The following is a 12,617-nucleotide window of genomic DNA, read 5'->3' as shown; positions in this document are numbered from 1 at the left end:
CCAAGGGGAAAATTCTCTCACCATTACTGCTCAGAAATTCTTTTGAACACTACCATCTTGGTAAGTTGACTGTGCTACTAATAGGCTGTGTGACATCTCCCCCATTATACAGTAGGATGTGTCAGAATCAGAATTTGAACCAACTACTTCCCAGTGCCTTCTCACTTTGGAATATACAAAAGATACATTTTCAAGTCAGTTTCATAAAATCTAGTAATAATACAAATAACTTACTTAGTGGGGGGGGGGGGGGGGCATTGGTTTTTGCTATTCTGTGCAGGAAAATTGGATATAACGGTTAACTTTATAAGACATAGAGCAATTTCTTTTCCCCCTTACATAAACTAGCACAATGAACATTTTTTTTTGTTTGGACCATTTTTTCCTTAAAAATTTTCATAGTTTTGTTTTTAAGTGTTTTGTATTGTGCTATAAATGCTGTGGCAATCATGCTAGATCTGTTTTTGCTTTTATTTTGGTATGTAACCCTAAGGGAGAGGGAGATGTAATATTTTCAGATTTGTTTTTCCTTTGGAAGACCTCTAAATTAGACAGGATTGCTCTTTATTATATCTGGCATTGCAAATTTTTTATTTTGAATCTTGGAGATCATTTCATGGAATATCAAGCTTCCACAAAATTCAGAGTATGAAATACGGTACTAGGGAGAAAGATTTTTCAAAGTCCAAACCAATGAAAGATAATGCAGTGATGCAACCACTAGGTAGCAACAGTTATTCTAACTTTTCATTATGAAAAGAGTGTGTGTGTAAAAGTTTTTATAGATCCCAAATCTAGGAAATTCCTAATTTGGATCCTACAAAGTCTGATAAAAATATGCTTATCTTTTTATGTTCCAATATCATACTTTCCCATTTGGGTTTAGGAAGTAGTCTTCAAAATGTCCTATAGTTTTCTTACTAGTTTCCTATTCCTCATAGAAATTCACAGTCAAGTCAGTAAAAAACACTTATTAATAAGTACCTACTATGTACAGGGAATTATGGTAAGTGCTAGTGATACAAAGAAAGGGAGGGAAAAGAGAAATCCAGATCTTATCCTAAAGGAATTCACAGCCTAATGGGGAGGGGGGAACAACAAGCAAACAACTTTGCAAAAGATAACTAGAGATACTCAACAGAGGGAAGGCATTGGAATTAAAGGTGTCTTAGAAAGGTGTCCAACAAAGGAAGGATTTTTAGCTGGGATTAGAAGGAAATCAGAAAAGGTAGGAGATGGAGGGAGAGGATGTTAGGCATGGGAACCAGTCCATGAACAGTAAGTGAAAGGGGAGTAAGGTGCCTGAAAAGTAAGGGAGTAAGACTGGAAAAACGGGAAGAGAACAGGTTATGAAAGGCCAAATCAAAGATTTTCTGTGTGACTCTGGAGGCAACAGAGAATAAAACTAGCATTCACTGAGTAAGGTGTGATATGCTCAGAAAACCAGCTTGATATCTGAAAAAGCAGACCAAAGTGGGGAAAAGGCCTGATGCAGAAAGACCAACCAAAAGGCTATTACAACAGTAAGGTAACAAAGGAATGCCAACTGGTTGATGGCAGTGCCAGGACAGAAAATGGTATCTACAAAGGGACATTACATAGGCAAGACAGAGAGGATCTGAAAAAACAGTTTGGAGTTGGGAATGGGAAATTAAAGATGTCACCACCTAGATTACCAGCCAAGGTAACTGGGAAAGTGGTGCTGACCTAAAAGGTAACAGCAAAGTTGGGAGAAGGGCAGAGCTTACAGAAGGGAGGGGAAGAAGAGAGGGAATGAGGTCATCTGGGGACAAACTATGTGAGATGTCTATGGGGCATAGTTTTAGCTGTCCAACAGGCAGGTGGAGATTCCAAGACTGGATATCAGCAGCAAGGGTGGAGACAGAACAAAGGCCTTGATGAACAACTCCACTAGGAAGGAAGATCAAGAAACGCAGACTGAGAAGAAATGTTCGGACTGCTAGGGGGAGAACCAGAAGTCTGTGGTACTGCCAAGAGAAAAGAGACTATCAAGAAGACAGTGATGACTTAAGTGTCAAAGGTTACAGAAAGTTCAGAGGGATAAAGGCTGAAAAAAAAAAGACCTGTAGGTATGGCAAATGAAAGATTACTGATAACTTTGGAGAGAGAGGTTTCAACTGAATTGATGAGGCTGAAAATGAGATCACAGATTTATGAAGATAGAGGAAAGGAAATGAAAATAATTAATTATAGACAGTCTTCTCAAAAAATTTAGTCACAAAAGAGAAGAGATAGGACAACAGCCAGTGCGAGTGGTCAGCTACAATAGTTATGAGGATGATGGAGACAGATACAAGCTTCTCTGTAGGGAGTAGGATGAACGAGGGGATAATGTACTGGAAGATATGGGATGGAATGGGATCATTTGGGCATATAGAGGGACTTTTCTTGACAGGAAGAGCTACCTCTTCCTTTGAGACAAGGGGAAGTGTAAATAGTGGTGGAAGACAGCATAATATTCTGAGATTAGGAGAACAAAGAGTTCAGGAGAAGAGGGAATTCAATAAATGGTTTCATTTTTTTTCAGTGAAATATGAGGCAAGATTTTTAGCTGAGAGGGTATGGAGAGGGGTTTAGAAAAACCACTCTACTGAATGGATTAATTAGGAAATAAGCATGTGTAGACTCAGTTGGCATGGTTTTGTGTTTTCTTCCAGTTTTGTTCAGCAGCAAGTAAATAGGAGGAAAGATAACAGGAATAGTTCAAGACTGAGGCTGGGCAGAGCAAGATCAGTCGTAAGAAAAGGGGATAAAGGTCCTGGAGAGAAAAAAATACAGTTCTAAGTTGAAATGATTCACCATGGGAACCATAGCGAAGGCTATGGTGATGGCCTCGGCACTGGGGGCCACAGTGAAGATGAAGAATGGGGTTTGGGGTTGCAAAGCAGAGGAAGAGGTGGAATGACAGTAATGTGGATTAGAGAAGGCAATTTCAGAGTTCATGAACATGAAACTGGAATGCTTGTAAATGATGGCCAGATAAAGGGAATTGCCATCTCTGTGTGTAGTTGATATGAGAGAGGCATTAAGTTATGGAAAATGAATAAGTTGAACTAAGAGGTTAGACATACTGATGTCCCCTACCCAAGGACAGGAATTAGGAGAGGAGAGATAAGACAGTAAGTCAGGCACTGAACTCACTGAAGAGGGCCCTAAAGGTCAGGAGATCACTGCTACCAGAATCTCAACTGAGTGTTAATTGATGGATTACACAAACTTCAAAAGCTTACTGAGTGATCGGGTGCCCGATTAAAGTTTTAAGATGAAATCATGGGAGCAATGGATTGAGAACTGGGCCCAGGAGGTATTGATTCTAAGATGGAAAGGGAGGGAGAGGGAGAGAGAGAAAGGGGGAGGGAGGGAGGGAGGGAGGAAGGGAGAGAGAGAGAGAGAGAGAGAGAGAGAGAGAGAGAGAGAGAGAGAGAGAGAGAGAGAGAGAGAGAGAGAGAGAGAGAGAGAGAGAGAGAGAGAGAGAGAGAGAGAGAGGGAGAGAGGGAGAGAGGGAGAGAGGGAGAGAGGGAGAGAGGGAGAGAGAGGGAGAGAGGGAGAGAGGGAGAGAGAGAGAGAGAGAGAGAGAGAGAGAGAGAGAGAGAGAGAGAGAGAGAGAGAGAGAGGGAGAGAGGGAGAGAGGGAGAGAGGGAGAGAGGGAGAGAGGGAGAGAGAGGGAGAGAGAGGGAGAGAGAGGGAGAGAGGGAGAGAGAGAGAGAGAGAGAGCGCGCATGCTTATGAACTGAGTTTGAACAATGATCATCACGGGGTTAAAAATAATGACTGGGACCGGAAAGGTATGATGAGCTAAGAGTTTGTCAGTAATGTAATGTGATCATTATCTCTGTTCAGCTGAAGGGGAACGGGATGACCATACCAACAGTCCAGAGCTAGGCTGTGAAACAAATGGTTGGGACTGAGATTGGAGGATCCATAGGGTGCTGAATCGAGGCACCATGAATGGTACGGCTCCAAGAACGTGAGGATCTAGAATGCTCCCCCTCCTTTTCTAGCAGACAACTGAGGAGTCAGGAGTTTCTCTAAAAGCATAGAAAAGGCATTATTAAGAGTGCTGGGTTCTGAAGTCAGAGAATGAGAATTCTTAGCTCTACCACTGGCTCTCTATATATGGCCTTGGGAAGGTTACTCCCTTTGTTCCCTTAGATTCCTCATCTGAAAAGGAAGGGGTTGGACCAGATGACTTAGGAAGTCCCCTTTATCTCTAGATCTATGTGGAGAATGTCAGCAAACTACAAGGTAGATGAAAAAGAGTGAACTAATCCAGTCTGTCCTATGAGACAGTCGGTGCTATCTTCTGTGCCTACCAACTGTAAAGATTTATTGGATGTTAAAAATAAAAAATTGGGGCTATTATACTACAAATAATTGTTAGTGATGAAGGGTGGAGGAATATTGTGCACCATTCATTCTAAAGCAATTCCTTTGCCTTAGTATTCAAAGGCTTTTATAATCTAGTGCTGTCTTGCCTTTCTAGCTTTACCTCCTATTTTTACTCTCTAAACTTGTACTCCCCATCTGAATATATTATCATTCTCCCACCTTTGCTCATCATGTTCTATAAGCCTTAAGCCCTTAGCTCAACCACCAGCATTTTCTTTTGCACTTCTCTAATCATTTGTTTGAAAATTCTACATTCTAATTATCTGTATTTAAATGTATTCCCACCCTAGCCTACATACTCCATGAGAGTATGCCTTATTTTAAACTTTGCATATCACCTATAGGTCAGTAATTCAATGATTTCTCCAAAGAATTAGTTTGAAACTATGATCAGTTTCTCTGCCAGTCCATGATTTCAGTATATATTTGACTTTCACAAGATTAAAAAATTTAGTAATCTAATTAAAATAAAGTCTTAAACAGATGACACAATTGTTCATGCTTAAATGCATATTTTAGTTTCAAAGAATTTCCCATACTTTCTAAAGATCCTAAAAAACCAAACTATATATACTCCTATTGTGCTACAAAATCTGACACAATGCTTTTTGTTGAAACATCTCCTAGCCCCTAACAATTATCTTGGCTTATTTTGGTTAAAAAGTGTTGACTAGATTTTTAAAAATTTTCTCTCTTATTGAAATTTACAATGTGATTTCTTAGATATAAGGAGATTAGATTTTCAATTTATTAATATTTGTTTTATAATTAGTCAAGAGAAAAACATCATGAGAAAGGAGAAATGTATTTCACATTAAGGAAGTGATATCCATTATCAGAGATAGTAAAAGAGATAAGAATGTTGGACTTAAGACTCAGGAAGTCCTGGGTTCAAATCCTGTCTCTGACACTTGCTAGCTTTGTGACTCTGGGCAAGTCATTTAACTTCTAGGTGCATCATATAATTCCTTATAATTTACTTATTTACTAAGTAATGGTTGGATTGCAATCTGTGATGGCAATCTAGTTAGATGGCAATCTAAAATACTAGTTCTCAGAACTAGTATTTTACCACACTGAGAAAGATAGAGATCATATATTCTCCCAATTAAAGGCACAATATATAAAAATAAATTTCTTCAATTTCAAGAACCAGAGCACATAATATTAGAAGAAATTTGTCAATGAAATGGGCAAAGACCACCACATTAGTATATCTCATTGGCAGAGGTCCTGTCTGTAAGCTGTTACTGACTGCTTTGGCAAGCAGAATATCAAAATCTACAAATAATTCTAAGTCATCAAGAAACCATTTGGATGCATGAGGAAAATTAAAACAACAGATTACAGAGAATTTTATTAAATTTAATTTTGAAAATTAAAGGCAGATAAGTATTTTTGAAAATTTGTATTAAACTATGAAAATTGTTTTATTTGTCAAAAACTTAAGTTAATCAAGTAGAAAAAAAGCATACTCACCTTATCTCTAATGTGAATGTTCGTTAAGTATTCAGATGGAACGTGGAAGTCTATATAATAAAAAAGGGGGGGTGCTGATTACCTACTTATCTACAGATATTGGGGGTAAAATTGAAGGGAGAGATTTTAATGTGAATAGATTCCCCTACCTATGTCTTGAGGTCGACAAGGTGAAGATGCCCAAGGTGATGCAAATTTGGGATAGAGATTTCTAAACAGGAAAACAAAAATTACTATGAAGTCAGTAAAATTCCCCCCCAAAAAAATATATTCTTTGTGATGTGTGTATATATATATATACACACACACACACACACACACACACACACACACACACATACATACACATCACAAAGGATGTAGTAATACCATAATATCAAATTTTGGGGAAAAAATATTATACAATATTTATTCATCAAAGGCTCTTAGTATCTTTGGCATTGTTTGGAAGATTTAAATCTATGAATTAAATCAAGATAGACGATTTCTCCAATTGCTAACTTGTGAAATAAATAGCAGAAGCAAAATTAAGAATCAGAACTTAAAAAGATATCTTTCCTTTAATATATTAATGATAGAAATATGATAAACTCAAAATAGCCTCTGAAGGTATATTTCAAATTTGAAATTTTCTACTTTTATTTTCCATTTGAGGAGGAGAGGGGAAGAGGAAAAACATAACAATTAGCAAATGGGGTTTAATTTCTATATAATTAGTCTACTTTTATAATCAAAGCCATTTGCCACCTTTTAGGGGATATAATAATTGGTATTTGCTCAAGCATTTTGGCTCCCCTTCTACTTTAAGCATATTCTCTAAGCATTTGGTCAAACTAAATATGAGGCCAACTAAATGACTTAATTTTATTATAAGAAAATAATACAGTATAAATAGCATGAAAATTTTCTTACTAGTTTCCTTAATAGTACTATTAGCTAAATTTATATACAGTGCTATCATTCTTTAAAAAGGAAAATATTCATGGATTTAAAAAATGGATGAGTATATCATATTTAAAAGAACAGTTAAAAGCAGCTATAATGCCCATAGGGAAGACTTCAAATTACTAATTTGATGGAAAGCTTACAATTACAATGACATTCTTCAAAAAGTAGGGGGCTATTTTTACCAAAAAGAAAATTTTAATTCTACTGATTGTAAATTTCATTGCTTAACTTTACAAAATAGCTTTATCTTTTTTAATTAGCAAGTAGTCAAAATGAACCTGCTATCATGAATAGCAACACAGCTTTTTAAAAATGATTTTGTTTACTGAGAAACAGACTTACTCAGGAGAGTTGAGATTGAGGCCTAGTGTTGTTAAGTCACTTCCTAATGCAAGATGTACCATTCCTGGGTCTGTCTCTGCTGCTCTAATAAACGTCAGCAGGCCAATCATCCCAAATTGGTCCGTCACCATCCCTTGAGGAATGTTAGTAACCCGACCTAGATAAGAGAAACACATTAATTTTATATTTAGGGAAAAGAAGTGAAGAAAATATTTCAACATTTGTTAAATTGTCTCTTATGTGGGCCCACCATCAGGTAACACCTGGATCCCTTTTTTCTGCTGGTTGTTGTTTTGTGTTGTTGAACTTTTGTCTCCAGGAAATTTAGGTCCATCTGTACTTGAAGATGTCTTACCAGATGTATTCAAATTCTAAAACAAGAAAGAATTTTCAAAAGTAAATGTTTAGTTTGTTACTTACAAACATTTCCAGGGTCACATATAACAAATACTTATTATGTATCAATGCCATCACAACTTAAAATTATTTGTAAATTATATTTGTTCGTGGCAAGTTAATAACTCTTCTGTAAGGTATAGCATTCTATTCCAACTCTGAAAACCCCAGAGCTGGAGTTCTTAATCTTTTGATGTCATGGACCCCTTGTAGCGGTTTGTATGTAAAACCTTATGGATTCCTTTTGGGAATATTTTGAAATGCACAAACTAAACTATATAGGATTATAAAGTTATCAAAATATTTTTAAAACAACAGTAATTCATTGACCCCTTGAAAACTATCCATGGTCACTAGGTTAAGAATCCCTCCTCTATAGCAGTGAAGGGCAACCTTTAAGAGATGGATTGCCAGGCCCCGCCCACCCCCCACCCCCAGAGGCTTGGAGAGAGGGAGAATTGAGGGGTGCAAGCACTCTATTCTGCCCCCCTCTAGTTATGTGAGCTATGATCCCTCAAACCCAGCTCCTCTCCAAAGCAGAAATTGAGATAACCTTGAAAATTTCTTTTTTCAACAGGGTACACTCTCTTAAGCCAGCCACTATTTAAGGAACCAGAAGCAATGCTTTATTGAGAAAGAAAACAGTGGCCAGGAAAAAAAAAGCAAAAAGCCCCAGTTTAAAGGAAAATCCCTTATTTATAAGAAAAATATAACCCTCAGGCTAAATGACATCCTGCCACATTCACCCCAACACAGTCCAGCCTTCCTAAATCTGGTATCCTCCACATTTACCTTTTTAGCAAATGGTCAAGGGTTGAAGTCAGGTTTTAATCTGAATGCAGGGCTAATTGGGAGATGGCTACCTTCCAGTGCTTCTAGCCCACCTGTTCTACCTCAGGCAGACACCCCTTTGAATGCAAATTTAACAGGCTGGGTTACTAAGAGGTCAGGGGATTAAGAATGCGAATTAAAAAACTGGGGAAGAGAGCTGAAGAGGCTATTAGTCTAGCCTGGGGTTCATTAAACTTCTTCCCAAATCACTAGACTACAGTTTTGAACATTTTTGAAGTACAAACTCAAAAGACACACCCCCAAATCCCAAAAACACTTTGTATAGTAAAGACACTGGTTGCTTCTGATAGTAAAGACATACTTTGTTTCGGTCTCACTCAGGCCAAAAGTAAATGAAGAGGCCACTGTGTTCCCAATGGGGTGGGGCAGTCTGGTCCTTCAAGGGATGCAGCAGTCTAGAAGAGAGTCCCTTACTAACTCCTGCTGGGGAGAGAGGGGGAGGGGAGCAGCCCAGCTGCACCTTATTCTGACTTTCTAGTTAGGAACTGCTGCAGGAATAAACCAACAAACAAACTGCTTTAGGGCATTAAATAGTCTACCTGTCACATCTATGGATAAGGGAATATTTTATAATCAAAAAGGAGACAGAAAGAATTATATGATGGATATCACTGGTTATACACTAAACTGAAAAGTTTCTGCACAAATAAAACCAAGATTAGAAGAGAAGAAGAACGCTGGGAAAAAAATTTTATAGCAAGTATCTCTGATAAAGGCCTTATTTCTCAAATATATAGAGAAGTGAATCAAATTTATAAGAATACAAATAACCCCCTATTTGATAAATGGTCAAAGGATATGAACAGACAGTTTGCAGATGAAGAAATCAAGGCTATATATAGTAATATGAAAAAATGCTCTAAATCACTCTTGATTAGAGAAATACACATTAAAACAACTTTGAGGAACCATGTCACACCTATGAGATTGGCTAATATGAGAGAAAAGGAATATAATAAATATTGGAGATAAGGGAAATTGGGACACTCATGTACTGCTGGTGGAGTTCTGAAATGATCCAACCATTCTAGAAATAGATTAAGAACTCTGGCCCAAGGGCTTTAAAACTGTGCATACCTTTTGATCCAGTAGTAGCACCACTTGGTCTGTATCCCAAAGAGATTTTTTGAAAAGTGAAAAGGACCCATTTGTACAAAAATATTTATAGCTGCTGTTTTTGTAGTGGCAAAGAAGAAGAAATGAAGGGGATGCCCATCATCTGGGGAATGGCTGAAAAAGTTGTGATATCTAATTGTAATGGAACACAACTGTGCTAAAAGAAATGATGAGAAGCTTGATTTCAGAAAAACCTAGAAAGATCTACATGAACTGACTCAAAGTGAAATGAGAAGAATCAGGAGAATATTATTGTATACAATAACAATGAGGAATATTATATGAGGAACATTTATGAATGACTTGGCTATTGTTAGCAACATAGTGATCCAAGACAATTCTCAAGGATGCATGATAAAAATGCCTTCCACCTCCAGAGGATAGAAGTAAAGGAATCTGAATGCAAACTGAGACATACTCACTTTATCGCTTTACTTCTCTTTTGCTTGTTTAAGTCCTCTTTCACCAAATGGCTAATATGGAAAAATGATTTTCACTATTCCACATGTAAAATCTATACTAGATTGCTTGCCATTTCAGAGAGAGGAGCACAGATAAAAGGGAGGTGAGAATTTGACTTAAACAAACAAAAAAAAGGTTTAAAATGGTTTTTTCCTGTAATTGAGGAACAAAATATATTTTAAAAGAATCCCTCCTCTAAAGTCTCCACATTACTCCCATAAAGAATTCAAATAAATATAAAATAATTACATTTTTTAAGTGCAAGTTAAATTAGCAGCTACATTTCTTTGTAAAGTCAAGAAGCTAAAAAAAATATGAGAATATCTTCATGTTTGGGGAAACTTTAAAATACAATTTTATAAAGCTCTTCCATTAGAAAAAATATAATATAAAAATAAGCAAATTATCTCCATAAATAATCATTACTATTGCTCAGAATATAATTTCCTAAATTTCTTAATATCCTGCTTTCAACCATGAAAATATTATTTTCAGTGAAAGAGTGCTTCATAAAGTCTGAACTAAATAGACAAATGTTAACTAGAACAGAAATAGGAACCTTATTTGCTTAAGTCAATACAGTGATAGAAATCCAGTGAGAAGATTCTTCAAAGAGAAAATTAATTCTAGAAAACTATAGCTCCTTAGAAGAATATAATATTTCAAACATTAAGGGATCCAAGTGATAGGGACTATAATAAAATTTTTAACTCTGAGATCAATCAGTAGAAATTGGCAAACTGATGGAAATAAGGAATAATATCTTCTAATACATTACAATGTTTTCTGCATTACTCAGAATTTACCCAAGAAAAGTTTTCTTAAGAGAAGCAGTTGCGACTTTGAAATGCCAAACATAGTTAGAAAAGAATAACCACTTAGAAGAATAATTTAAAACAATGATAAGTTACTTACAGATTTGCTGTCCTCATTACTCGTTGTTGGATCTTTATAACTGGAGCCTGGCAATGCTGGAAAATCTTCGTTGTGTATTGAAAAATCTTGGGATTGCTCACTTGCTGGTTTTGTTACCATTCCAACTAGATAGTGAAAACACAGAATTACAGCTGTTTTAAAAAAAATTCTTATGAACAACATTTTGCTATATACTATAAAAATTTAATGTTCCTTATGCTAATGAAATGGATTATAGATGCATATTCAAAAATATTTGTGCTTTTAAAACAAGGTATGAATATGTATTTCTTTATAAATTGAATAATTAGAATGCTGTTACAAAATGTTTCATTTTAATGTTGGCCTATCCCTTAATATCTTTCTCTATAGAATGATACAAGGGAAGTCAATGGTAGCATTGTAGCACTAGTTCAGTGCCATAATACAGGTATTTAATATTTATCTGATATCAGTAACAGAAGCAGCAATTTTTTATTTAAAAGTTTGCTTTCTTTAAAATATTAACTAGATAATATACACACTAGTTAGCTTTCAAACACAAATGCATAAAGTAATTTTACAAAGAACATGCCAGTATTCTACTTGAAAATGACTTACAGGGTGGGAAAATGCAATCAATTATATAATAACTCCACATTATTTCAGATTTCCTTTGGACTCCATGTTCTAGATGTATAACATGCAAGAACTGGGAAATAATCCTCCCACTATACTTGGCATTGGTCAAGCCCTTAAAAGTACAGGGTCCAGTTTGGGGCTCCAAAATTCAAGTACGATATGGAGAAACTGGAGATGGTCCAAGGAGAACAACGGAAATGATTAAAGGGATGAAAAATTGGACCTATGAGGAAAGGTTAAAGACATTAGAGTCTGAATTAAAATTTAGATAACTAGGTACTCAACTGCCTGGGCAAATCAATTTTCCTTACTTATGCAATACTCTTTTGTATACTTCCTATTATGAAAAAGACACTTCTCTGTTTCATGACCTGGAGGCCCTAGAAATCCTTCTTGATTAGAAAGGTAGGAAAGGATTTTGCTGGCCTATCTATTAAGGTAAGTTATCACCATGTGTGATCTCCATTAGAATTTTTTCAAGTTGTAAATTTTCCAAGTGTACTATAGAACTCACATTACCCATGCACACACCTATCTCTTGCCTACCATTTTTACATAATCTATAATATATTATTGGTTTGTTTCAATTTGATTTCTTCAGGATTGTCATTAGGTAAAGCTTCTCTGCTCTCACACTTTTCACTAAGAATGAGCAGGGGACTGCAGGACTCCTGGACTCTACCTAGGTTACAGCAGTAGCTACCACCAATTCAATCCAAAAACATTCAGTGCACATGCTGCACACTGCTGGCTGTATGCCCTTCAGCAAGACATTTAACCTCTTCTGGACCTCTCTTTTCTTGTCTGGGGAAAGAGATGATTAGATTAATCCAGATTAGATTTGATGTTTTCTAAGATCTATACCAGCTCTAAGACTCTATGTTTCTAATCTAAACAGCCTGCAAATAGGTTCCTGCACTAGAAGAATGATTTTCAGACATTCCATTCTTCATTTGATGGAGTGGAAGTTCACACAGAAGAATCCATCTCTTCTTTTGTCAATTCCACCAATGGAGAGTCCCTCCCATTAAGAAGCTCAAGCATGAACTCCACAAAGCCTTTCCTATTCTTTCCCC

At 36.4% G+C, this 12,617-nt stretch overlaps 1 protein-coding gene across 16 annotated transcripts in view; it reads right to left on the bottom strand.

Annotated features, from left to right (window-relative positions):
- Window positions 1-12,617, bottom strand: part of CNOT2 (CCR4-NOT transcription complex subunit 2) — a 207,503-nt gene that overhangs the window by 10,531 nt on the left and 184,355 nt on the right. For all 16 annotated transcript variants that reach the window (XM_056800718.1, XM_056800722.1, XM_056800729.1 and 13 more), the window contains 5 exons: window positions 10,921-11,045; window positions 7,430-7,550; window positions 7,180-7,336; window positions 6,039-6,100; window positions 5,890-5,939 (listed from right to left, as the gene is read on the bottom strand). In XM_056800718.1, the coding sequence (XP_056656696.1) occupies window positions 5,890-5,939; window positions 6,039-6,100; window positions 7,180-7,336; window positions 7,430-7,550; window positions 10,921-11,045 (515 nt within the window). The remainder of the gene's footprint in view (window positions 1-5,889; window positions 5,940-6,038; window positions 6,101-7,179; window positions 7,337-7,429; window positions 7,551-10,920; window positions 11,046-12,617) is intronic.

This window comes from Monodelphis domestica, chromosome 5 (assembly GCF_027887165.1).
Source record: "Monodelphis domestica isolate mMonDom1 chromosome 5, mMonDom1.pri, whole genome shotgun sequence".
In the NCBI taxonomy this organism is placed as follows: Eukaryota; Metazoa; Chordata; class Mammalia; order Didelphimorphia; family Didelphidae; genus Monodelphis; species Monodelphis domestica.
The sequence above is the reverse complement of the archived record's forward strand: the minus strand, read 5'-3'. Positions and strand labels throughout refer to the sequence as shown.